General features: G+C 43.2%; 1 protein-coding gene across 1 annotated transcript in view; it reads right to left on the bottom strand.

The window, feature by feature from the left end:
* Positions 1 to 441: 441 nt before the first annotated feature.
* HTR2C (5-hydroxytryptamine receptor 2C) overlaps positions 442 to 27,821 on the bottom strand; it is a gene marked incomplete at both ends in the record, with an annotated part of 43,925 nt that continues 16,545 nt past the window's right edge. Inside the window, 2 exons of the mRNA XM_082004337.1 lie at positions 442 to 1,274; positions 13,022 to 13,222. Coding sequence (XP_081860463.1) covers positions 442 to 1,274; positions 13,022 to 13,222 — 1,034 coding nt within the window. The remainder of the gene's footprint in view (positions 1,275 to 13,021; positions 13,223 to 27,821) is intronic.

Genomic DNA, 27,821 nt, shown 5'->3' with positions numbered 1-27,821 from the left:
ACGGCACAAATAGGGGTGAGGATTTAAAGTATATATTTACTGTCAACTTGAAAAAGAAAGTTTTGCTGACCAAGTCTAATAGCGTGTATTTGATATATAACTATTAACGTGCCATTCTGGACTCCAGCAAATGCCACCTGAGATAAATATTCAGCATTTTTGTTCATGCACTGGAAGAAGAATTCAAACATTTTGTCCATGACATATGCAAAGTAACTAATAGTTCTGATCTAGTATTAACAGTAAATATAGAACCTTAAACTTCACTGCAGTATATTAATATATACGGTTTTAAGTACTGGACTGGAAAGACAACTCTTTTTTTTTTTTTTTCTTAAAAAAAAAAAAGCTTTGTTCAGAATGCAATATTTACATTGTCCTGTTTTACACAATATATTTTGGCTACAGATACACCGTAGCAAAAGGCTGTGTGAGGCACCTTTACACACAGCTCACTCTCTCGCTTACAACATTACAGCTGTTTATTGAGAGCTCTGAAGTCCCTGGTTGCATTTCAAGGCCCTCCTCAACTTCATCTAGTTCCATGCTATTGAGTTCATTGCCATTTCGATAACTAGTTAAAGTCAGATCTTTCCCATATAAAGCTGTTGAAGCAACATTCAGACACTGATTTTGCCGCAGCGCTGATTTTTTACTGGTCTTGTATTGGCAACGGATGTAATTGGAAAAAGCCCTGCGGTACGTTTTATTGAAGAGTGTGTATACGAGGGGATTAATCCCAGAGCAAACATACCCCACCCAAACAAACACATCAAGGAGTTCACTCAAGAGGTCTTTATCGCAGGCTTCCTTGCAAAGGACAGACATGACATTAGTGATGAAAAATGGGCACCACATGATGAGGAACAAAAAGAAGACGATGCCTAAGACCTTGGAGGCTCTTCGCTCGTTGTTGATGGACTGCATAGTTCCTTTCCGAAAAAGCACTGCCTCCTTATTTACAGGAGAGTTCAAGTGCGATGCCCCCTCGTGATTGTGAAGCATTGAAATGTTCTCTGTGTTGTTTTCCTTCTTGAGGCAGTTTACGCTGCTCCTCCTCTGCTTGGGCACCTCTCCACACATGAACACTGTTGCCTGTCTCTGCAGCACCTGGACAGTCAGGCAATACGTGATCACCATGATGATGAGCGGGATGAAGAACGCCATGAAGGATCCAATGAGGACGAAGTTCTCGTCGTTGAGGACACAGGTCCCATTCACGAACACTCTGGAGTCATCCTGCAAACCAATGACCGGAATGGGCATCGATATCCCTAGAAGAACAAGACCAAAAAAGAGACGGTTACCCGGACGGACGGGGCTCCAGAGAGGCAGCAGCGATGATGCAGGTCCTGCATGCATTCAGCCCGCTGCCTAAAGCTGTTCGAAAGAGGAGTTACTACTCCTAGATAGAGGGGAAAATCTGCTGTAACAACACTCCTGGGAGTGCAGCTCCAGGGCATGAACAACCTCTGCCAGGAACAAGCTGTGCTCCACAGCTGACACAGCGAATGCAGTGTAACCTTTTCTAGCATTAATTGTGATTTGTGGGTGTAGAAAAGGCAGTCATTGCCCTGCTCCGTTCCAGCTGGCCACTCCGTGCCAGCCAGTTTGGGGGGACTTGGAAGTCACTGACATGGGGTAGATAGTAGCAAACTTTAAGAAGGAAAATTATCAAAATGCAAAAGAATTACAGCTATGAAGATTTAGAAGCAAGTTTCTTAAAGACATTAAAATAATCGCCATTAAAAAATGGCCACTTTTGCCATGGCATCACAGACACATGGAAGAAAAGCTCCTGGCTTTCTGGGTCCTTATCGGCTCTCTTGGTGCAAGCGGACGGTGGTCTCTGCAGGCTCTGCCTGCCCAGGTGTTTCATCCAGAAGCAGTGTGAAACTGAGAGGTACCACAGAGACAGTCTTGCTTGAACCCTTAGAGAAGGCAATTACATAGTCAAATGAAAAGGCTGCAGCATGCACCTGCCTGATTCCATCCTTCTATCTCCAATACAGGGCTAAAAACTGGAACAACAGACAGCGTGAGAGTAGAAAAGGTGTAACTAGAATGGTAATCAGATTGACATGACGGTCTGAAATCGGAACCCCAGCTACAAACCCTCTGGCTGAAAAGAAGGAAATGTTAAATGATTCAATTATAATAATAAATAGTGCACAGCTTCCGGCTACTCTAAGCACTAAGCAGACTAATAAGCCTCGGGAATCACTGCACTTGCCAAGGCAGCTTCTCTTGTTTCCTGGTGGCACAGCACTTTTTACAGTCGCCGCCTTAACGGCAGGCAAGTGAGATTCAGAACATTTTGGATCCCTTTCCTCTTCAGCATCACCCAGCACAGCTTGTTTGTCCAGGATTTCAAGGTCGTCAGGCCTTTCTGCGCAGGAGTCCTGCGTGGCGGGTGTCTGCAGATGGCTATGTGCCCACGCTGTTTGGCACACCGGCAGAGCAGGCAGCATGTCGAGCCCGGAGCACAACTGTCCAGGATTGCACGTGGTAGCCCGCACCCACGGCTAGCTGCTGGCTTGTCCCTCACAGAGTGAAGGAATGAAAGAACGAAAGCATTTCAAATAGCTCGAATTCAGATGCATTTACTTAATGTCCTCCAACACTGTTTTTCTCTAGGGAATATATATCTGTATACCTGCTCTATTCTACCCTGTGGAAGTCATCAGCAGTTTACTGCGGGGACAGAAAGAAGAGGGAATACAGGACTCATGTCAGAGTACTGGATCTCACTCGAATATTTTTCATGAGTACTGAGATCCAAACTTTGTCCCTTGATCTGTGGAGCTCAGTCTCACACCAGGACAGACCTGAAACCTTCCAAAGAAATCTGTCTAGACGTAGCCAACACCAACAAAAGCAACAACGTATTTTGGAATACCACAACCTACGTGTACATGAGAACGTAGAAAAGACATGGTGGGCCAGATCTAATTAGACCATCATGGGCTCATCTAGCCTGTATCTTTGGCAGGTACCAGAAGTTTAGGGCCATGGTACAAAATGGAGCAGCTGTCAGCATTACAACTTAGAAAATTCCACAGCAAGAAGTTGCATGCACACCTCATTTTTAAAATAACCTTTGAGAGACCTATCTTCCATGAAATCTTGATCTCATTTATAACTCCACATACTCAGCGGCATTCAGTTCCACAACTTAATCTGTTTGTCATGTAAACAAATTATTTCTTGCTCATTTTAAATTTGCTGCCTGATAATTTCCTTTGACTCCCCTCAATTCCTCTACTGTAAGAAACAGTGAATAATCACTCTCTGATCACCTTTTCCACCTTCTCAGTGATTTTATAGACTTTATCATTCCTACTGTCTGATACCTCTTTTGGAACTGAAGAATGCTATTCTGTTTACTCTTTCCTCATGCCAAACTCGTCTTATGCCTTTGGCTATCTTTCTCTGTTTCTTTTTCAATTCATCTCTGTCCTTTTAAAGAAAGGGAAAAAAAAAGCCCTGCACATCCCAGCAGTTAGAGAGCAGCAGAATGTCTTTTGTTCTCCCCTTCCTACCCTCTGGCCGCCCGGCTGTCCGTGAGCACTTACTCCATAGACATGTCTGTGGGGCTGGCCATGCCCTTCCTTAGCTCCTTCATGTGACAAATAGCCAATGCTGAGGCCACTGGTGTGTCTGGATTGCTTTTTGGGATTGCTGTGAACAGCACAGGTCCTAGAACTAATCCTGTGGGACTCTGGATTTCTAAACCGAAAGAGTAACATGCTGAAGAGATTAACCAGGACATTTCTCCCATTCGAGTTAAGTGTCTTCCAAGATTCTGGAGAATACATCTGCAATTTGTCATCACCATAAAATTACCATTTGCCAGTAATCTAGTGAAGGAATTTCTTCTGAAAAGTAATGATTATAAATGCCTTCTGTGATTATAGCATGTGTTTCCTTAGCCCAGGTGACAGTTCAGGACTCGGTCGTCTTCCCCTCAATGTACTAATGTTTATCAGCTTACCCTTGGCAAGGCAGTTGCCTCCTTTCTGATACATTAACTCCTGTTACCTTGCCCATGCCAAATCCCTGTGACTGCAGTAACCTTCATCCCACCAAGCCATTGACTCTTTATCGTTAAAGACATCTTTTTAATGCCTTGGCTCTATTAAACCACAGACACTTGGGAAGTGGTGGGAGGTGGACAAAGTAATCTTTACACAAAGAAGAAATCTGAATTAGATCAATGGCATTACACTGAGTTTATATTTGCATGGATAATTTTATGCTTTAGAGCACTCTAAACACATACCCTTTGAAATAAAACTCCAAAATGAATAAAGGTTAACTCATGAAGTAGTCATCATTGAGTTTAGTGTCATTGCTTTAGCCAAGGGAAATGAGATGAGGTTTTGGGATATTTTCATGGTCACACACATAAAGTACATTTGGGAAGAATGACCTAGTTCTTGGATATGATGAATATACAAATCAAGAGCACTGATGGCAGCCTAAAACTCTGCATGAGCATGAGATACCTCAGGAAATGAGATACCTCAGGGAATGAGCTGCTGTAATGGAAAAAGTGTCCCTCACCTCTCATAACAAAGTGGGATTTCAAACTGAGAAAGTACAGAAGAGAGAGAGCACCAGGTCTTTGTTTGCTGTTTCCTTCAACCCAGGAAAACTCCATAGTTAACAGCAGTAGGAAGAAAGTTGCCCTTAGAGGAGCTGCCAACACACATTCCTTCAGCTGCCAGCTAGCCTACAGCACTGCTGAATGGGCAGCATTACGCTCATCTCCACTGCTTTCTTCCACCTCACACTTCTCCTTTGTAACTCATTCTTTAATATGAGATTTACCACTGATCCACCCCACAATCCAGCCCTAAAGGGGCCTAAGTCTGTTACATAACTTGGGCAACAGGAACTAACTCTACACCACCCCAGTACTAAGAAGTGAAGTGTGGAAGGTCTCAGACACCCCAGAGGGGCTTCCTTCATGAGGGATTACGGCAAAATTGCTACTGCCACAATCCCAAAAGCACAAAATACCTGCTTGCAGACACAGCTTACACCCTCACCAGTACATGCTGTGCTTACCACTAAGCATTCCCATGGTGCCTGAACACGGGTAAACAGGAATGCCTGCCTTAAACTTGAGTTCAGCTGTTTGAACAAGCACAAAGGCATTCAACTCCACTTGACTCAAGCAGCCCACAGTACTAACACTGCAGCTGTGTTAGTTCATAATTCAAGAACTAAGTTCATAATTCAAGTTCATAATTTAAGAACTAAGATCAGTTGGTCAGAGAAAGCCAAACTCACTACACCAGCACAAGGACAGTGAGTGCCAAATCAGGCAAGAGGCTGTCCAGCCCTACTGCTGTTCAGCTCTCCGAGCCCCAGTGCAGAGCGTTTCGTGAGCTTTTGCCTTGCGCCCGAGATGACACACTTTTCATCAATGAACGTCAGGCTGATTTAGTGAGCTGAGGTCTTCAGCCTCAGAGGCATCTTCCAGTTGTGTCAAATAACCCTTTCTAACTAAGGCGGCAGTGAATTCCCAAAGAGAGGCAGCATTGTTCCAAAAACTTGCAAGATAAAAGCTTTGCAAGCTTATTGCCTATCACACTTTGCCCTTAAGAGCAAACTTGGTTCACAAGGGAGAAGATGAATGTGATTTTTTCTCTTCTCCCCTCCTTTAGCTTCTGTCTGACAGAGCAGTGGGAAGCAAGACAGAGAGAGATCCTCTGGATTACAAATCCAATTACAGTTGTTGTCCTAACTGCTTCTTGTCGTCTTTAAAGATGTTCTTAATCCAGCAGAACTATTCACCAAATGCTGTGGACACAGAGTAATAGATGCTCTTCACAAATCCTCAACTAATAAAGCAAAACCCAAATTACTACAAATACAGCTGTGTAAAACATTTACAAGCTTGCTCCAGAGAAAAAGTCAGCTAAAAACTCCAAATTGACATTCACAGAATTTAGACTTAAATGAAAAACAATAACGTTTTTGTGGTTAATATCTTGTTTTCTTCTGTGAAAGCCCATGAGACTGATAGAGTTTACTGGAAAAATGGAGTCTTTGATTTTTTTTTCCACTAAGGAAGGAAGTAATTTCCATTCTTTCTCACAACATTCTTATACAAGAAGATATTTCATTTCCTCCAGGAACAACCACCTCACTAAAGAAAACAGAGGCCTGCGTATGGGTTTACTCTGTCTTTCCATGGATAGGATTCTCAGGGCTGAACACAAGAGGGGTCACATTTTGCTGCAGGTACATGGGCTTGGGAATGCCAGGGATCACCTCTCCTGGTGTCAGGACTGCTGATGCAGGTGAGATTTGGACCTCACTACGTCCTTCTGGCATTTACACACAATTTAAAAAAAAAAAAAAGCAGAGAGAAAGTATTGTATGCCAAACAAGCCTATGGCTGCCACAAAAGCAGTTTACACTGCAAAACCAAGAGTACTGCTGTCCATGCTAAACACTGCATTTTTAAATCCATATCTTTAACCTCATATTTATTATTATACAAAATAAACATGGGTTACAACTGTAAGAGACATTTACCTGAGTGCTAGCAGCTGTTGTAACTACGCATTAGCATTAAAGTCTGTTAGAAGAAACAGGAACTAAGCCTCTCAGAAAAGGGAAAAGAAAACTAAACCAAATCTGTTTGGTTTCTTAGCAGAAGTGTCTCACAAAGTGCCTGCACATTTCTCTAGCACTAACTAACAGACAGCGAGAAGTAAACCCCAGCAGACAGTAGCCTCCTGACTTGCATTGTGAAAGAAAAGGCACTGGCTTCAGGAAGCAAAGCTCTTCAGAGGCAAATTGAAGAACATGGGCTTTTGAAGTTTTCAAAACCACAGAACCTTCATATATTCCCCGTATGTTGGCAGACTACATTTTCATGTGTTAATACAGCAACAATGCACCTCCAGGGTTGGATTAGGTCTAGTTTTTTCTAACTGTTCTAATAAAACCGCCTTGTGCTGGTTTAAAGTCAAAGATAAAAGGGAGCTGAACTTCGAAGGATGTCCCTGCCCGCAACGAGCACAACTGTAAACAGAGGAACGTCTTTACTGACTGTGCCTGAACAAGCTGCTGACCTTTTCTCAAACCTTGCGAGAGCACTGGACAACCCTAGTCCAGATGGAAAACCAGCAAATGCCAGTAAAAGACAGAAGAAATAAATTATTTTCCTACCTGCCTTTCTGTTTTGCTAAATTACTTCTCTTGGTTTGCTCAGCCATGTGTTTCCAACGGTGCATTAGAACAAAGGGGAAGCTGCTGCTCCTGCTCACAGCACACCCACTACGAGGGCTCGGCTTCCCCGGGAAATCAAACACTGATGCCTGAACTGGTGATCAGTAGCAGTAACCTCAGACAGGAGACGCTGGCATCTTCCTTGACCCTGGGAACGGATGTGGTGGGATGGGCAATCCATCTTCTGTGCAAAACACTTCACAGACTACCACCATCTGCCGCTGTCCCAGGCAAAACATTTCACTGACTTTTTGTCTGATGACAAAATCAAACCAATCCAGGCACCCATGCCTGAAAACCCAAGGTAGTTCCCTTGCTACGAACTCAGCTTGTTATCAGCTGCTATGATCCTCCCCACCCTGATAAATCTTGCTGATGTGCGAGGGAGGTCGGTGCCCCTCTTGGGAATCATGGTACACACACTCAGGCAAAAGAATGTCTTTAGAGAAAATAACCTTGTAGTCAATTCAAACAAATGGGAAACAGAGGCAGAAGAAGCCTTAGTGTCATGCTTTAGGCCATAAAGCAAGGGTTTGTGTCTCACCCACGACCAGAAGATAGGCCTGAAAGAATTTTATGGACAGGCTGCTCCACCAGAAGCAAGTAGTAGTCCGGCCTGCAATGTTAATGTCACCTCTGCACTCGCTTGAGGCTAACAAAAACTATCAGGATCGCCACCACTACAGCACCTCTGCCTACAGAAAACATCAGCTACGACCCTCATGCTCATGAGGGAAGAAATTCAGTCAAACGTACACTGTCAGACATTTAATGGCAAACATAAAAAGGCAAAAATACATTAATACAATTTTCTCTCCAATCTGGAGAGAAACTAACGCTACCCTCTCTTAGGCTTTACTAACAAGCAACCATTTTTCTCAGCAATAGCGTTACCGTCCTTCTACCAAAGCAGTGCTCGTAGTCAGGACTTTGTGCACTTCTCTAGGAGGTGAAGGGTGCCTGTCTAACCTTTGCTCTGCCAGTGATAGTTGTCCTAACACTGCTTCCTTGTCTCCAAGTGATGAGCCACAAACAGAACCAGCCTGCTTGGCGGGAACAGTTTGGGCAAAATCCTGGTAACACATTTTGACTTTCCATTTGTTGTCTTTTCCATTAGTAATGTTTTTGCTATTTTTTTCCGTGAAACGTGTCCAAAGGTTTGTTTGCTAACCAGGGCCTGAAGCCTGCGAAGAAGTTAATGGGTGTGTGCTCAAAGCACAATCTCTCGGGAGAACTGCTGCCCAGCACTGAGGAGAGGGTGCTCAGGAGCAAGCCTGTCTCATCAGCAAGCGCGCCCTGGGAACAAACAAATGCCTTGCTGAGAAAGTCACTGATCCCAGTCACCTATGGGCAGAAATGCAAACCAAAACCCTAAACATGCGCTAAAACCGTGACCTGAGGGAGGCTACATGCATTATCCCAGTCCCCCTTTACCTCCATGCACAATCTGCTCTTAGCCTGTAAGGAGACTACAACTCCTTTTAATATCAGTGGTGCCACGCCAAGCACGTTCCGCAAACTGAGTATCATTTCCCACTGGGATTATCCCCAGTGAGATAGGGGAAGGCTTAACTGGTACCTGGAGGCTCTTTAACGACATCCTTAGGACAGCTTGCGTGTGTGGGGCTACTCAGCCTGTGTGAGAGAGGAGCGCTCGGGGCAGAAGCAAGAAGCTGTTAGACAAGTTCCCTTAATCTGCGATGAGCATTCACTGATCCTTGCAGCACACGTCTTCTACACCTCTATAAACAGATCTCCTCAATAAAACAATGAAGTAGTATGAAAGTTAAATGGAGATGTAAAATCCCTTTTTAAAAAGTTGAATGGTTTATTACATATACAAACCCTGGGTACCTACCTGAAATCAAAATTATAATATCATTAGTGAGTCAGAGAAAGAAAGAAAAGAAAAAAGTCCAATTTTAACACAACGCATGTCTTGGTATTACCATAATTCAACAGTGCATTTCCTTTTTTGTTACTTATTCTGTTTTCAAACAAACAAAAAACCCCACATGTCTGGTCTGCTTAGGGCACTGATACAAAGACCAGAATTCAAAGGATGGCCTTATCTCAGTCACTTAAAAGGTAAATTGAATTTACATTGTAACTAAGGATGTAAAACTGTGAGCTGGGAAATTGGTAGCTTGTGTAACTGTGGTGCTCTCTAGTAGATGACCAAACCTTGAACTTTCTGGCTAGCAAAGGAAAACCCCTCTTGTGCCAGCAGGCACACAGCTGGGTCACGAGGAGCTTCAGAATTAAAATGTTTTACTTATTTTCATATCAGAAGCAATGTGTGTGCACCCTTCCACATCACTGAAGTTCTTTCATTCACATTTCCAAAGTGATATTTCTTTTATATTACTATTACCCAGTTACCACTTGCTCCTGTATTACACGGTGTGCGTTTAGAGATTGACTAGTTCTTCATCAGTCCAGCTGAGAGCTGCATAGGGATCTCCTCTCGTGGCCAGGGTGGCCCAAGGCCACCTTCCTCAGCGCAGGATACAGGGAGTCCAGTGAGATGGTTGAGTCCACATGTTACTAGTGAAAACCTTTGCACTTGCAACCGTGCAAAGTCTGAAGTCTTGAAACAACATCAAGATTCTGCCAGCAAGCTCACATATATAATTTATTTTCATTTTCAATTGTGTGGGTATTTCTGTTGCCTACATTTCTATTTCCAGTCTCAGCACAGTGCTACCTATCACAAAACTCTTGTACATGCCCAGCACTTCACGGCACCCACCTTTTCTCTAACTGAACACAGAAAGTCTTGCTCAGGTTACATTTGCTAAAACACAGGACAACTGGCTGTGATGTACTTTAATCTGGAGCAAAGAGGGTTTTGGAAAAGACCCATTCGTAAAGTAATTGTCAACAGACACAAGGACTCTGCTATGTTCTCCCGCTTAAAAACCTAATCATAGGTTTAGTCTTGTGCAACCTGCCAAATTCATAGCTCAATGAGCAAAGAACCTCTATTATATATTTTGCTGTCAGCCTTAACATTTCAAGAAAATGGAATGCAAAAGCTACTAAATTAAGATAGATTACATACTTTTTACGTCCTATTTTAAATTCTGATAGAGGAATTGAATTCAGGATTCTTTACATGGGATGCGTTTAAATGTTTCTTCAGTCCAGCTGAAGCAGGATTTAGGAAGTACAAAACTGACTAGCCTGCACTTAAGTTCTGCTTTGAATTTGATACTTAATCATGTACAGAAATGCACAAATTCTTCTACAATACTTAATACTGAAGGGAGAGCGAATTCACTTAACCTTTTTCATCCTCTTGAAAATTGCATGGGATTTCGTCAGGCCTTTCCAAGTGACAAGTAGGTAAGAGCCAGAAGACAGCAACAATACACTTTGGGTGACTTCTTCTCTTTCATCCCATGTTCAGTTTATTCCTGTGCCTGTCACATTTCTAAATTCATTTATGAAGTAACAACAGTTATATAGTTTAGCATATTAGTAAACGCTAGTACTCTGGGGAGTATTGATTCTGCCTGTATCTTCAAAAAAAGGGATGCAAGCAAAGACTCCCCTGGGCCAGCTGTATCTGCATCAAAGAGAACAAACAAAACACCCTCTCAGCTGTGACCCCAGCAAAGGAGGCCACGCATCTCCCTTCCCAGCCCGGGGAGGGAAGCGCTGCCCAGGGCAGTGCCCCACAGCACTGTGCACTGCAGACATCCCGCTGAGCCACGGCTCACGCTTCTTCCCAATGACTTTTGGAAGCTGGGGAATAAATGCAGCATCCATGGCCTTACTGAGGGCTGAGGAGCCATGTGCCTGCAAAAGAAAAGCACCTTTCCATATCCTTTCCAAGCTATTTCTTTTAGTGTTCATTATTTCACCTGTTTCACATCCTATTATAAATGCAGACTTGTTAAACATCATCCGAGAAAGCTGGGCAGGGGGGATATGTTTGCACTCTACAGCAGCACAAAGTCACCTTGCCTGTCCTGGCTCAGGTACTTTTGTCCTTGAGGGACAGTAGAGCCCATAATGTTCCCGTTTTCCATCGTTCTGAGCCCATTCCCCACCCAGTAACTCCGGGAAGAGGTAGGTCTATGGCTGTCTTTGCCTTTATTTGGGCAGGCCCCAGATTTGCTTTCTAGTCCGCTTATTCAGTGACCCATGCATGACGTACTCGTTGCCTTACTTTATTCCTTGGACTCATAGTCCAAACCACAGCTTAGCCCTCAAGGCGCTTGGGCAGGCAGCCACATTCAGGGCTAGCCAAAATTTCTAAGGATGTGTCTGCAACGTGTAAGGCAGCACGGGCAAAAATCTGCAAGTTAGCTCCAGAAATGGAAGCAGCACGGTCTTATTGCCCAGGTTTTGCCCTGCGCTACGTAACACTGCTGAGAGATTTACATGGCTCCGTGGGGGGGGTGACGCCGGCCGCTCCCTCCGTGCGACACGGGGCTCAGATTCTGCGCCGACTCTGAACTGCCTGTGCAAGTCGAGCCCGAGCGTCCTGCTCGTGAAGTTGTTTGCACATGACTGCTTACGCACTGAATTCAGCAGCTTGCTTTCCTACACCAAACAGGCAACACAGAGAGTTTAAAATAATAATTTTTAAAAAAAATCTTAAATGAAATTATTAAACCCAATCCAATGTCACTGTGGATTGTGTTACTTAGAGACACCGTAGCAGGCCTGTGGCACATGAACATCCGTTTCTAACAGATGTTCTTGTTATATTCATGAGGAGAGAAGGTGCATTTCCCCTGTTTTTTTGCTTTTTTTCCATAGCCTTTTCTGTGGCAAGCTTCTTTCAAAGTTGGCCCCTGCAGCACCCAGACATCCAGTATCACATTCCACTTCTAAAGCAGGCAAGACCCAAGAGAAGTTCGGGCACCTGAAACGTGCTTTTCCTTGCAGTACAGCGCTGAAAGTGACAACCGCTTTATAAAAGAAAACTGAAATGTTAAATCTGCGTAAGACTGCATTTTATTCAAGCAAAAAAGACAATACAACAGAGGGAAGTGGTCATACAATTCTTCTGACCTTGCCCCAGATGTCTTTTTTATAAAGCACATCATTGAAATAATTCCCCCCAAAATATTTTTCTTCACATAATTCTGGATATTGCAGAGTCATCTTGCTATCATTTTTCGTTTTCTTCCTTATTTTACTGCTGCTTTATTTATCACTTTTTGTCAAAGTGATACGGAAGTGTCTTCTTTGATGTCTACTCCTCATTTACTAGAACTTCAAACTTGCTAGCTCGGTACAAGCAGCCGTCCAGCTGTAGCAGAGTATGATACAGGCTATAAAGCCTGTGCAAGAGCAGTGAACACCTTGCTGTTAGCCTGCCTTCAGTTCTGCGCTGCTTCACTTAAACCACTACCAGAATTCGGGCGCGTTTAACTGCAGCAACCGCAGTGTAGACATGTCATTTGTACTGGCTGTGTTTTCCTTCCAGAATCTTTGCTAACATTATTTTCTGCTTTGTTTACACAGTAGTTTTATAGTACCATTTGTCTGTGTTACTGTTGTTATCGGCATATTGATATGTACACAGCAGCAATGCCTCAGCATTGAAAGTGCTGCTATTCTGAAAAATGACTAATTTTTGTTACTGACCAACCGCAGTGAAAGACTTCTATTTCCCAGTAATCATTTATTATATTCAGGCATGCAGGCCAGGTAAATTAATTTGAGTATCCTCTTAAAAATCCTAAATGAAAATTGGAGTAACGCTATTATTCATTAAGACACAGTTAAGATCGTGAGCCACATTGCTTACCTATGGATATGGTCCAAACTGCAGCAATTTTCATAATAGCCTTGGTGCGGGAATTGAAGCGGCTGTGCTCAATGGGATTGCGTATTGCTACATACCGATCAAGAGAGATGGCACAGAGATGCATAATAGATGCAGTTGAAAAGAGCACATCTAGGGAAATCCACATAGGGCACAACTGTTTAGGCAAAGGCCAAGCATAATCTGAAACATAGAGAGAAAAGAAATGAAAGGAAAAAAGAAAAGGAAATAATTTGGGAAGCTAGGCCATCATTTCTGAGAAACCGCTGGGATATTTCAACTCGACAAAACCAGTAAGGGGCACGTGCACGAGGGGTGGACAAAGAAACCTCTCACGGGGGGTCTCTCCAGGCAGTCCTGGCTCCGGACGCTCCGTAAGCCTGTAGCCAGGTCCCACATATCTGTTTTCCATAACCAGTAGCTAAAGGCAAAGGAACAGTAGTTTGGCAGTGCCTCCACGTGACCATTCTAGCTCTGTTCCTCCCTTCCCCCATATCTTTACAAAATCAAATATTACGTGCATTTATAACTGCCTCATCACGTTCTTTTCAAGGATTGCACAGCGCTATGTGGCATTAACTTGACTCAGATCCTTTCTAAAGCTCTCTTGATACATACTTCTCAGTTTCTGTCCGCTGAGGAGAAAGGTAGCAGACAGTTTTTCTGCACAGTCTAACAACTGGCTAAATGACACTACTTCACCTTAAACATTCTCCCCCAGGCAATGTGCCTTAATAACAGAGGAATACGTGTCTCCTTAGAGAGCGGCTGGGGTTGAGTGGCTGAAATTTGAAAACTGTTTTGAAGGTAGACAGAGCTGAGTGTTATTCTTTACAGAAACAAGCACGCCAGCAAACTGAACAGACGAGACACCTACGTCTGACATTAGCTGCCACGCAGCTAATTTGGTCGCCTGCATTTATTAATCAGTTTACTCACTACTGAAGTACAGCTTGAGAATAAAAGTGACCCAGAAAGACCCTCCAGGGGCACTGGTATTTAAATTAAAGCTCAGAGAAAATTGATTTGTGAATGGTACTCCCATGTTAATGCCCAGAATGGATTGCGTGAGATCAATAACATGTCCTGCCAAGCTCTGGGGTTCTAACACACTCATCAAAACAAATAAACGGTATCTATAGCAGCTGAAAACGTGACAGACTGCATAATAGTTGAATAATGAGATATTCTTGTGTCTTCATTCAGAACATGGATATCTAAAGCAATCTTGAAGTTTACCCCAAGGATCAGAAACATCACTCTGCAGAATCAATGTTATATTGAGAATGATGCAGCTCCATCCTACTGATCTCAAATGGAAAGGAAGAAAAGTTAGTCTCAGAAAGCATAGTTTGAAACAAATTACCCAGCCAAGAAAGGCCCAGGATACCTTACACGCAGAAACCTGAGATGAACTGAACCAGAGCAAATTACTACCAATTGTCGAGCGAAGCCCAGGAACCTTTCACAAAGAGCATGGCAGAACGAGATGGATACGTTAGTTCCTTTTACCAGTGGGAAACCCACAGAAGTGCTAAGTAACTCACAAAACCCACACAAGACGACTTCAGCTCTGGCGAGATAAACCATTTATTTCAGCAAGTTTGCAGCACCCCTACTACAGGGGCTGTAAGTGGACTGAAATCCAAAGCAGCAAGCATTTAAGAGATCCTGATCAAATGGAACTAAGCAAGCACTTTGTGGCTGGAGCTTCTTTGCTTTAAAAGGCAGTTCTGCCGTACAAATTAATTGAACTTGGTTAAATTATGACTCAGCCCCTTTATGAAGCCACAATCAAACTCTGCATCTCCTGCTCTCGTTCACACTTCTCAACAGCTTAGGACATCACTGCCATTAACCTGCGGTTTAGCTCAGAGCTCCAGCTAAGCACACCTCCGACTTGCTGGGTCTTTAACGGTGCCCCCGTCAATGCTCCAGGGAAAAACAAGTCTGATCTCCTTCAGGTGGTACCCGAGCTCCCTGTACAGCCCCAGGCTTTTGCTGCCAGCCCAGGCTAAAACACGCTCCGTCACGCTTTAGCCCTCGCTACTTCCCCCTCTGAGTGGCGAGAGCCAGATTTCTGCCACAGGCCGAAATGAGCTATGAGCTAAGACCTGGAGGAAATCACTGGGGAGTGTGCCCGGGTGGGTGAAGTGGTCCCTGTGAACATGCGTGGGGCTGGGTGACGGTGCAGCAGCCTGTGCAGAGGGGGACAGGGATGGTGATGGCTGCTCCCCCCATCAGGAAACCTCTGGTGTCTCCAGAAAGGGACGCCAGGCATCCCTGAGCCTGGGAGCATCTCCAGTCCGGTCTATGGTGCTGCAGTGGGTACAGTCTGATTCTTGACATTCGCTAGACCTGGAGGAGGTTTCTACAGCAACCACCTTTTCAGCATGATTGAATGACGAAGAGCCTCTCTTACTTCTTCCTTCAAGCTACCCGAATGCTTCCCATGACTGATTCCCCTTGGAACACCTTCTGCAATCGATGTGAACGAGGCAGCCGCGTTACAACCAAAAACTTAGCAGAAGCAAAGGCGACCGTAAGCGTTCACACCCGTGGCGTGGGGCCAGCAGGTACCGCCTGCCGTCAGCCTGGCACTGCAGGGACCGCAGCCACCCGCAGGTCACAGTAACTGCCCAGAGCTACTGCCCGGGCAAACTGTCAGGATGTCTGTAAAGAGAAAGGTGATATGAGAGCCCTCCTAATGGCTAACCCTTTTAGTCTTTACCATCCCAAGGCACTCCGTTACGATTCTAGCTGAAAAGTCAGTTACACGAGGAGACATTTACTTTCTCAGGAAGTTTCCTAAAATGATCTGCAATAATAAAATGTCACTCTGGAAATTTGTAGAATGGCAGCTCGTAATGCATGACTGTACCTTGATAGGAAGGGCGATAGGAAGGGCACAATATATATCCTATCTCAAAATTCAATTACTTTCAAGTAAGCATGGTGTGTGCATTTGAAAAACACCTACACAGCCTACAAAGCCAGTAATTTGTAAAAAAAGAAATAAAGTTTATTCTAATTCTGTTTCAAATAAATGTACAAAACATAGGAAATGTGCCCTGTGACTGTGCCAAGATGCAAACAAGGATTGAAAAAAACCAATTCTGTTAACTATGTTATACCTTTAAAACAACCTTATCCCCAGAAATACTCTATCTGCAGAAGGTAACGTTTCTCTAATTTGTTCAATTTTCTCTTGTTTCTCTCACAAACAATAGCAATCACCATATATTTAGAAGTGCAGATGACTGAGTGAAATGAATTCCTGGACCCCAGCACTTCTAAGTTTTTGTAATCACATTTCCGATGGAAAGCATCCATCTCAGTCCAAATTTGGCTCCAGAAAGAGCGAAACAGTACTAAACACATGGGTAAGTAAAAACCAAATTCTTTGTAAGAAACTCTGTTTTTTGTACCTTGCATAATCTGTGCCCTTAAAATCAGTCATATATTTCATACACTGGCTGGTAGACCAGATAGAAGAGTGCTGAAGGGAATTAGATGAATACAGCAGGTCAGAAAAAAAGGCAATATTTCTTCACCCAGCGTGTGATCAAACCGCACATTTTTTTGCCTCCGGGGATTTTGTGGGTGCTAGAAGTTTACACTGGACAAATCCACAGAGAAAAGCGTACAGAAGACTATTGCAATGATATTACTTCTACATCAGTGTTAGTTTCTGGCTCTGGTCAGGATAAAAACAGCATGTATGAAATCCTGGAAGGAAACTTCTGCAGAAAGCCGGTGTGTATCGCTTCAGCCTCCAGTGCTGAATAGCGACAGGTTCCCTGAGATGCTCTTGCTCTTCATGGGAAACATGGGTCAAACACTTATATTTAACCAGGAGTCATGGTCTATAGGTGGGATTTCATCTCCTGTGCTGCGATGAAGAAGAAAACCACAGTTCCTGCATGTCACTGAACAGCTGAGATGGGCACAAACTGTTGGCAGCAAAATACAGTAACTCAAAAGCATTTTGGCAAAGTCACAGACCCTCTCTGTGTGTAGCTAATTTGCTGTCGGATGAGAGTTCCTTGAAATTTTTGTGCTTTCCATCAAGAAAGATGGCAACAATGAAATTTAATCACTTTTGTCAGAGGCTTTATGCATATGGATAAAAAGTGTTGTATAACACTGTTATTGTGGTCACTGAGAGTTAAAATTACCAGCCACTGCAGCGGGAGGTGACTGAATAATCCAAAACACAGCAAATGGAACCAAATTAATTATGTCAAATGGTAGAACAGAATTACTCCAGATTGTAGGAGCATGGCTGAACTGAAAAAAAAAGTGTTAGAACCTGCAGCTGAAAAGAAACTGTGGGACTGCAGAATAGATGGGCGGTGATACAAAACCCCTTCCTTCCCCCCAGAGCCTCGAACAAAATCTCATGAGCTTTGCCCAGCTTTTTGTACTAAGCTGGAGTGGACAGGAGTTGTGTGTACACATACACACAAACTCACCCCATGCTACAAATGGACTGGCTCACTATATTTACATTTAAAAAAATTACTATTGCTTGGATATATTTACTACTTCTACAGTGCAATCTGCCCCGGGACACCTCCTGGGAATATGCAGCGTAACACTCGAAAACAATCTGGAATAATAGTGACAAAATACCTGTTTACACCACAATAAAGCAAAGAGTTATGTAAAATTCATCCCTGTAGCTTCAGAAATCTTTCATGGCAAACTCACAGTAAGCTGCAGCAATGCAGCAATAATTTCTTTTCCAACCATGAACAGGAATTTGGAAAAGGCTTCAGAACACATTTGTTGTGTTTAGCCAGTGCTTTATATCTATCAGGATGGATAAAAGGGTAAAAACCACCCTTCAAAATCACACAGGAAGAATAAGGGTAAATTTTGTCTTTTAGGTGCATGATGACATTTTATATATACACACACACACACATATATATAATGTATATATACATATGCATATATATAAAAAAAACCCCAGAGCTAAGAGGTACAGAATGAGAACTAGAGATGCTTATGTGTTCAAATACAGCCTCTTAACATCGTTCATTGGCTTGGCCAAAACCTAAGATACATGTAATATTTCTCCTTTTGGGGTTCTGCTATTTATTGTATTTACGTTTCGCTTGAACTACTGGTAGGCCTTGAACGACTTGAACTGAAAATGGTAGGAAAACATTATGTTTGAATGAATCTTAATCCCAGTCCAAAGCACAATTCCCCAGCAGTTAACACGGCAACACAGCACATGCTGGAAGCACCTCTTGATCGTCCTGTGGCTGCCACGGGTCTGTTGCGGGCCACACGCTGATCTAAGGGCTCTGCGTAGCGCCCTGACTCTCGGAAAGGTCAGTGACAAAAGTCATGAGACGCCTGACCTAATTCCCTGAGAAACGAGGACATGGCCTTGCAAAATGAGAAGAGCAGCACGGGTTTCCTTGCCGTAACTGGGAGCAGTGTGCAAACGAGGGGAAACAGCAACCCCGAAGACGTACCCACGAGCTGTGACTTTCTGATAGGTTTTGCAGTTTTTGAAGATCCTTTCACATGTTCCAGGGAAAGCTACTGCTAAAAGTCTTTTTACCCCCGTTGCAACCATTAATACATTGCAACTGCAGTGTTTTATACTAACCAGACTTTCCAGGATTCACTTTAAAGTTTCGTAATTGCCACAGGCTTTACAAAAATAGAAGGCAATTACATACGGTTTTAACATTGCTGCATTGCATTATTCCCAAGGGAATGAAAGAATTTAAATGATTCTCTTCTCTCTCTCTTATCTAGGAAGTGAAGTATTTCTTAGCCTGAAATACCACATCAGTAAGTGTAAAGCTACGTATCTCTTTTTTGCTCATTTATTTCCTTCAGATTTTCATAGACAAACGACTCGGAGACACCCATATCACCCCGAGATACACAACCGAGAGTGTCGCAAATCTCCGTCACGCCCCAGAAGTACAGAACGTCTTGCTCGACCCCCCGCAGCCCTCAGCGATTACCAGCACGTCCACAGGAGGGATCATGCGCGCAGCCACGCTTCCCGGCCGGCGGAGCAGCTGGTCGCAAGGGCAGCGCTGCCAATGCTTCTGGTTTTATCATCAATAGAGTGGAATTTAATGTTTTTCTGGCGTATTGAACTCCTGGGTGCTGGGTTACATGAGAAATTGAGTTTACCTTTAAGTTTCTAGCCTGCATTTTTCTAGATGAAAAAAAATGGCTTTCTGTCCTAAAGCTATCTGGATCCCTTAAATAGCACGTGTTCTATCCCAGCCAAGCACAGGGACATAATTTACACACAAAGAATGAAGATGCCTTTTAGGAGAAGGACACTGTTCTCGAACGCTGCAAATCCAAAAAGGCTTGAGGGTCCCAAGAGATGCTCAGCAGAATGGTCCCTCAGGTGATACGATGGCTAAGAGGGTGGAAGGGACCACCAAGGAGGCTGATGTGGCCTCCAGACGCGGTGTTGGCCAGACGACTGCTGGCACCCTGCGCTTCACTTGAACTTCTGCGCCTCCGAGATGCTGTTTTGCCATAGCGCAACACCGCACAAGGGATTTACTTGAGTCTGTGCCACCGATCACATCCAAACTGGGCCATGCCACCATTCCTGAGCTTTGGTTTTCCTCCGAGCTATTCGTTTTTCACCTCATGGAGCCGCCAGCATGGTAGAAGTGGCCCTGGGGCGGGGAGCGGCAGGCAGCGGGCACAGAACGGTGTGGTCTCCTGCAGAAACCCCCACCGTCGAGGGAAGCGCTGGTGGAGCTGGATGTGCCTCCGAAGGTCTTTTGGTTCTTGCCTGACAAGTTATAGCAATGAATTGATGTGACTGTATTTTATTGCAAATTAAACGATTGCACCCATTTTGTTGTTTTGAGAATTTTAAATAACTGTTAGATTTTGCTTTCTATCCAGTATGGCAATGACTTGTAGTCTTGACAGGACTTGTAAGAAAGAAGCAAATTTAAAGCCAGAATGGATGTAATTATCTGATCTAGGGAAAGGTTGCATGAATATAATTTAAGTAATATTTTAAATGCAAAGAGCCAGCTTTATCACGTACTATACTAAAACGACCTTGCTAATAACATGGGATATTTGCTAAGAAGAAAACATAGAGAATGCTGTTACCATCCCAAAGGCAGCATCTCTTCTCTTAGGCAAATATTAAATTATTCTGGTGTGGTCTGTCATTCCATGAATCCATATGTTGCATTCATCTTTTCATTTATTGGCAAGCCTAAAACTATGTTTGAAGTCAGAGGAAAAATTTCTAGACTCAATAATGTTCTTTGCTCACAATTTAAACATCTGTAGCTGCATCTGGAATTTTTATGTTGAGTGATACAGACAGTTAACGGGGAAATGGTAGAATTAATTGAATTGTATCACCAACTTCATATAAAGGATTCCTTACAGCATTTTAAATCCAACAGAGATATGATCTTTTCACACAATTCTGATACAAGTTCTTGACAATGCTTTATGTAAATGAAACCACAGTCTAATAAAATATTCCCACCAGTAAAAATTTTCTTTTACTGATATTCTGTATGTCAGCACAACAGCAGGAGAGTGGCCTCTCCTTTAATTTCCTTCATGCAGGTTATAGATCAGCCTTCACCTGTTATTTAAACAGCTAATAAAACAACAGTTGAATCAACACTACGCTGGAAAATAAGCCCACGAGCAAACACAGACTCCAAATGAATACCTTCTAAATGTAAAAATATAAATATTTTCAAAAAAACTGTTTCATAACAAAGTATATAAACATGTGACAATAACAGGTCGTCTTCCTTATTTTTGATGAAATTGAAAAAGATCCATTATCACAAGAAATAGCTGCCAAAACATACAGATTATTTGAAGAAACTAAAATTCAGAACTGAAAATGATGTGGCATTATTCAGATTACAGCTGGCTGCTGAGCAGTTACCTTAGCTGGAACAAAGCAGCCATCTGCCAAATCTAGAGTTTCTAATATCAAATAAAGTTTAGACTACGGCTCTACCCTAGGACTGGCTTTGGGGCCAGTGAGAGGACATAAAACCATACAGAGGGGATTTTTTTAGGTCTTTGGTTTGATTTCAGCATAACTCAGTGCCAAGTCAGACGTCCGTGCCACCCTGACAGCTGTCTGGGAGCCTACCGGGGATTAACCCTCTTTCGCAGCTCAGGCTCCCCGCTGGCAATGCAGCGACCAAACTGGCCTCGAGTCCCGATAAAATGTCTGCTTTTGGGAAGCGACATAATAAGAATTTCCTTCATTTGATGTAAAGGGTTCCGTATTCAGAGATCGCAGGTCTGTCATCATTACTAGCCAATGCTTTTACTAAATATTCCAGGAAGATGGCCAATTTAATAAGAATTGACATACTGACTCTAAACCAACTTCTGCAAATCACTAGTATTAACTTTGAGCGTACGGATGCAGACGTTTCCAGGAGTTTTGTTAGCCTGATACACCTTGCACACCCGGCCAGTATTTCTCCCCCTAATGCGGGGGGAAGTAAAGAATTGCATCTCGGGACATAAAGCATAACGTGAGGCCGAAGCAAGATCTGCAGTTCGAAGAGCGGCAGTGCTTTTGCCTCCCATTTGCTTGCAGGCTGCCGGATGTGACCAGGATACAAACATCGTTTTGGCCCTCGTTCGGCGCAGCGCTACGCTTGCACCGGTCTAATGCCAATGGAAAGTGCAACCCACGCTCAAGCGCTTTGATGAATTTAGAGGTATCAAAGCCGTTCAGTGAGTCAGCTTTCCTTCTTACTGTACTGTGCACCTTCTTCAACAGGAGGAAAGCTATTAGGGACGGTGGGTTAATTGGCTGAACTTCATGCCCGTGCAAATCACAGTGTGCTTATCTGATGAGGTTAAAAGCCAGTACAAGTAGTCAGTGCGACTGATAATGGCAAGACATCACTTCAAGCAAGAGAAAGAAGCCATATTTTGGTCACGCTCACAGATCTTTATTTGCATTTCTGATATTTGTCAGAGCAGAGGACTTGCAAAACGCATTCCCTGTTTAGCTTCCTCCAAGCTGATGGGCACCTCTGATTCTTGTACAGATAGAAATGCCAGTGTGAGAGTGGTCCACAGAAGCCAGTGTAAAAAGCAGCTATTTGGGGGCTGCTAAGAAGCCTAGAAATTCTGCTCCATATCCAAGAGTGCCATCTACTGTCCTCCCGTCACTGAATACCTTAGATGCAAACCTCCCGCTTGCAAAGCATTTCTGCCACCGTGCCCAGGCTGCTTCTGACCAAGAACAGATTCATCTTTCCTTATAGAAGTGTCAGGCTGGAGTTTGTCACATGGGAAACTTTCACTGTGGGAGTCTGAGAGGTGACAGAACAGCACCTTCAGTGGCTTTCTCAAGGAAATAATTCGTTAATGAACACTATTACGTATGCAGTAATCCCAAGGAAATCTGTGAAGATGTGAGGAAGCACCACTGTTTTCTAGGAGTTTAATGGCCACCATGTGCCAACTCAATATAGTAATCTGTGCACATGCAACCTGCCCAATTAAAGAAGAACCGCTGTCCTTCCAGGAGTGGAGTGGAACAGAGTTCATCCAGTATGTAAACAAGATTCAAACATTTAATTAAATAATTCTAATAGCAATCCAGAAAATGCATGTATTGCTAATCAATTCTATAGTCTATAGGAACAACCCGCTGAGCCATGCGAGCATGCAAACCCCCAGGTTGCACCCAGAAATGTACAGTTATCCACCAGGATTCTCGTAGCAGTACGACCCAGATGTACACTTTGGGGGAATTCTGCTGATAATTTTCTTTTTAACTGAGGAATAGGGTGTAGAAATGAGATGATGTAAACAAGTGCAGCTAAACTAGACCCAGTTACTTAACTGCTTGAGCTCTTCTCAAATCTTGCACAATATTTGAAAAATAACATTTCAGTAGTCTTTACCTTCTAGTACAATGTTTCAAAGTCTGGAGTCTCCTTCTTCCACGGTCAACCTTAATTAGCCGTCTGTCTTTCCCCACTTCTTCCCCCTGTTATCCCATGATACTTAGATGTTTCCCCATTTTGCCAGGCCGTAGTAACCCTAGAGGCTCCTTTCACAGGCCTGGAAAATAATTTTCCACAGCAGGACTAGGTCTGGAAGCTTCATCATCAGATAAGCCAGAGAGCACAGTGCCCGCTGGAAAGCCCGTTTCTCCACCAGCGGCACAGGAGCCTTTCCTAGACAGCCCAGACGCCTGCAGGACACGGGCGTGCGAGTGGAGAGCCCCTGGCGTGACCCGCGCCGCTTCTCTCGCTGCAGGAAAGTACGAACTCTAAATGCTCGTGTTGAATCGAACCTCTCTGCAGGGAGGTATGCACCGAATCACAGTCTGGGGACGTCTCCGTGTGAAGCCTCAGAGGGAAGAAGGCTTGTGGCCTTCATCTCGGCATGTTGCAGTATTTCTTCCTTTCTCATCGGCAGACGCCTGCAGGCTAATTCTGTCTTCAGCCCAGGAGCAGCCAGCGCTATGGCCGAGAGACTCGGCTCCTGGCCCTCCCGGAGGATGCGATGCGTTCAGCCTCGCGGGGCGCGATGCTCGGAGGAGACCGGCTCCTCCCGAGCCCCCTTGCCCTGAACAGGGCAGGTCACCCTGGCACCGGCATCCAACAGCATCCAAAGCAACCCAGGGAAAGCAGGGGTCTGGGAAGGCTGCGTGTCGCCGAAGCGGCACCGTCCCTCTCAAGAAACGTGAGGCTTCTGTACCTGCTCACCCCCTGCCCGGCAGAGCCGATACACCCCTGACCAGCCTCGTGCAGCATGATTTTAAATCGCGATTTAAATCGCAATCGCAAGCAACCAATTTTTTATTTGGTGTGACAGCCCAACTTGTAAAACCACATACTACAATGTTAAGGATTTGCATTATTGTAAGCATTTGGTACACAACTTGTTACTAATTAAAATTGCTCACTACTAACAAAGTCTACTATAAAAGACTTGAAGTTGGAATAAAATTTAATCTTAGATTATGGTGCTTTCATACTGCAGCATTTACAGCCTATAAAATGGCAGATTGTTGTCAAACTGCTGCATGAGGACACGCAACAGTCAACTCGGCACAGCTTTCTCTACAGATCCAAGGATTTAGAAACACTTCAGTCTACACTTTCATCCTCACATCCTGGAATTCAGGTGACATCCCTCAGCCAAAGAGAAAACAAACAGGCAGCAACATCCATCCTGCCTGACTTCATGTCCCTCTCTGACAAATGACGCAGGTACGCAGTTTTGAATCCCGAGATTGATGATCCTGAGAAGGTCTGCGTTGAAAACGGCAATGCAGGACAAGGTGATCCCATTTCCCACAACAATGTTTTGGCATGTGGAACGTACTCCAGGCGGATAACATCAGAGGCACAGTGAAACTTAACACGTGACCACCATCTGGGTACGGTTGTACTACTTTATTTTTGAGTTTTGCAGAAATCATAGGCCTATTAGCTAAGTTCCATTAGCATGAAGTAGAAGTTTAATTTAATATGGATAAATGAAATGTGGGCGTACTGATACATTAGAAAGAATACCATTACCCAGAAAATTATAGTGGTCTCATGAGGTGGAAAAGGAAACTGAAGAAAAGATATTTAGTTAAGTTATACCATTGGGTTTTTTGATAGACTTGTTTTTGCTTTGTAATCAAGCGCAACATTATTTTATTATCATGGTTATACTATTATTACAGTGTAATCTTGCACTTGATTACAAATCAAAACCAGAGATAACTACAATAATAAAATAATGTGTTAACATAATAATCTAGCAAAATGTAATAAAATACGTATTGCTGTAGATTTAACAAATGTAAATGAGTAATATGGGTCCTGTAGTAGAACTAGTTACTCCCAAGATACAAGAGGTACTTATACCAATATGGACTCGAAAAAGCTTGGAAAAATCATTATGGAAAGTAGATCAAGTAAATGTAAAGGGTATGTTTAAAGCACTTCATCTTGGAAGTTCTTTTTCCTGTGTTCATGCTTGTCAACATCAACTTGTCATCTTATATGAAACAAATAACCTTGTTCTGCTGTTGCACATCTTGGATGGAGACAGCTAGCTAGTTTTTAACAGTAAAGTAGACCCACGACTTTTGGCTTCTGCTGTGTTGAAATGCAACCTCTCTTTCCGTTCATTTCAGATCAGCTGATCAGCAGGAATCAACAAACACTTAACTGGCAAATTCAAAATTTTACCCAACAAATTCAAAATTTAAATAGCAGAGTGAGAAGTAGTTAAGATTCAGAACAAACACGCAGATGTAAGGACAGAGCTCTGTTGCCTCCTAAAACCAGCCATCAATATTCATAGGTGTCAGACACACGTTTACAGTCTTCTGCATCCCAGTGGGTGCCAAATAGGTATGGTAAAAGCCTGTCATACAATTTCCGTATCTCAACAACACCAAGACCCTTTTCTACAGCTGCTGCCTCTGATTGGGGATGGAAATAGATGTTTATAAAAACAAGTGAAACACCCAAAACTCACCTAAAATAAACACATTGCAAAAAACATTATACATCAGAAGGTGGAAACGGATTGGTCAGGGTAGTAACTGGTCTGTCCTGATAACTCCAGCACAGCTGGAGAAGAGAGCCTACTGCCAACACGTCAACAGGAATGGAAATCAAACTGCCCAAAAAATAACAGAGAATCAACAGAACCTTATCGGTTGTCCTGCCTTGCCCATAAAATCTCGTACCTAAGAGCTGATAGAGCAGCTAGGTATTTCATGTTTGTGCATCACTCACTGAGCTTTGTAGTCCTAAACCTTGTTCATCTAGGATCTGAGACAGCATCTCAGAGGAGAGATTCACTCACTAAACCCACTGCTGTCCCTGTGCTTATCAGAGTTCCTGCAGGAATACTAAAGTTTTCCAACAACGAGACTTATTACAACCAGCAAACACAGAGGAGGCTGGAAAAATGGAATATGTATTTGAAACCAATGCATGAAACCAAAATGTTGATATACCTCATGTTGGTAATCACAGCCTAGCCTCCGTGAAAGGCTCATGCACAAATTCCCCTCATCTCATTAGCATCTTTAATGACAATTTTGGCAGACAAACTAGTGAGGATCCATTCTGTTTCTCTTGTGAGTTGTCCATTCAGAAAAGGGTTGTATTGCATCAATGAGGCAGCGTGCAAATTAGTGCAAGGCAGAGCAATTGGCATATGGCCGCTCTTCCATCAATGTAATTTCCATTTAATTACCATGCAAGCAGATGAATCACATCAGAGTCTCTTTCCCAGCATGTGCTGATAAAACACAAAGTGGGAACTTAATGCTTACCATTAGGTCTCAGGGAAGTGAACTAACCTATGAGGGTATTTGTGCATATTTTAACGAATATGAGACAACTCTAGAACTAGAATTTCAATGGATATGTTAAGTGAATTGGAAAGAGACATTAAAATCATAATTTGCTGAGTAGAATTTAATGATATCAATTCAACAGACAGATGTGAAAGGAAGTAGAAGAAAAATTTGAGTTAATTCTGCGTTAATTGACCCAATCCTGGAAGCATTCATAATTCAAACTAATGTATTACATAGATATATTGTAAGACAAATATACCAAAGTGCTTTTCAGAGATTTCACCTTGCTTCTCCGTATTTCTTTCCGTCTTGCATAAAGCAGCTATCTACAAATGTACTGGCCTACATAATGGCAGTGATTTTTCCATACTTTTGAGCTCAAAGGCTGGGTTGGCCCATTACATGCACCTCTTCTAAAAATGCAGTAGTCTGTTCCTCAGGGTCTTGGCATGTCACCATCGCTCAGGTTGTGCCCTTAGGCAAGAAATTACAATATTATTGTATTAATCACATACAGAACATCGAGGCTACCATACGCTGAAGAGAAATCATACTTATTTTCACAAATACTGCCCATAAAACAATACAGTAAAAGCAACAAATATACCAAACAGCAAAATGCTGACATGAGGCATCTACCTGCATGCAACAACACAGTCCCCAAGTGAATACAGGGCATAATTTCCAAACAGAACAAGGATGAAAGAGTTTTTCGATTACACATTAAGTCAAGACAGAGAACAGAGATACAGCTGACCATTCTTGGAGTCTTTCTGCTTTTCCCCTTACATTCTCCAATATCTGCAGCTGCAGCCAGCACAGGAAAATGAGCCATATGTTAATCTTTACAACAGACTGCAGTAGGGCCGTTCCTGGAAATTATAACTGCTCGTTGGCAAGTGCTGAGAAGCACGTGCTACTAACTAGTTCCTCATCCCAATTTCACTCTGCTGGGATGAGTGAGAAGAGACAGCAAGTTCTCAGCATGAGATAATACGTCCTAGATATCTGGTGTGTGAAAGTGTTGCTAGATTTAGCTGCAGACACCTTTTAGGAGGGGAAGCAAGGGCTCTTACGGGTAAGAGAAAACAGAAGTAGAAGTAACAACTTATACAGGGCGTTTGGGATGAAGCCATTGAGATGCCCTCCTCTGTCACAGTTCAGGCCAGGCTGCTGTGGTCACATCTGTGTTTTAAACTGCAGGTCACACATATGATGCTTCTAAATAGAGAGTATTTTATTTCGCACTTTCCTAAGTTAATTTAATGTTTGGATAAAGACTAAGAGGCGTTGCTATCCTTTCTGCTCTGTTATTCTGTGGAATTACTATTTCTCTCTTTCTGTCCCCCCTTTAAAAAAAAAAAAAGTCACACTGTTTACAAAAATCAATAGAAGCAAATGCCAGTTCATCGGCAGCTCCCTTGCTCACTG

This window comes from Phaethon aethereus (genome assembly GCF_964289735.1).
Source record: "Phaethon aethereus genome assembly, chromosome: 10".
In the NCBI taxonomy this organism is placed as follows: Eukaryota; Metazoa; Chordata; class Aves; order Phaethontiformes; family Phaethontidae; genus Phaethon; species Phaethon aethereus.
Note: the sequence above shows the minus strand (reverse complement) of the source record. Positions and strands in the feature narration are given on the sequence as shown.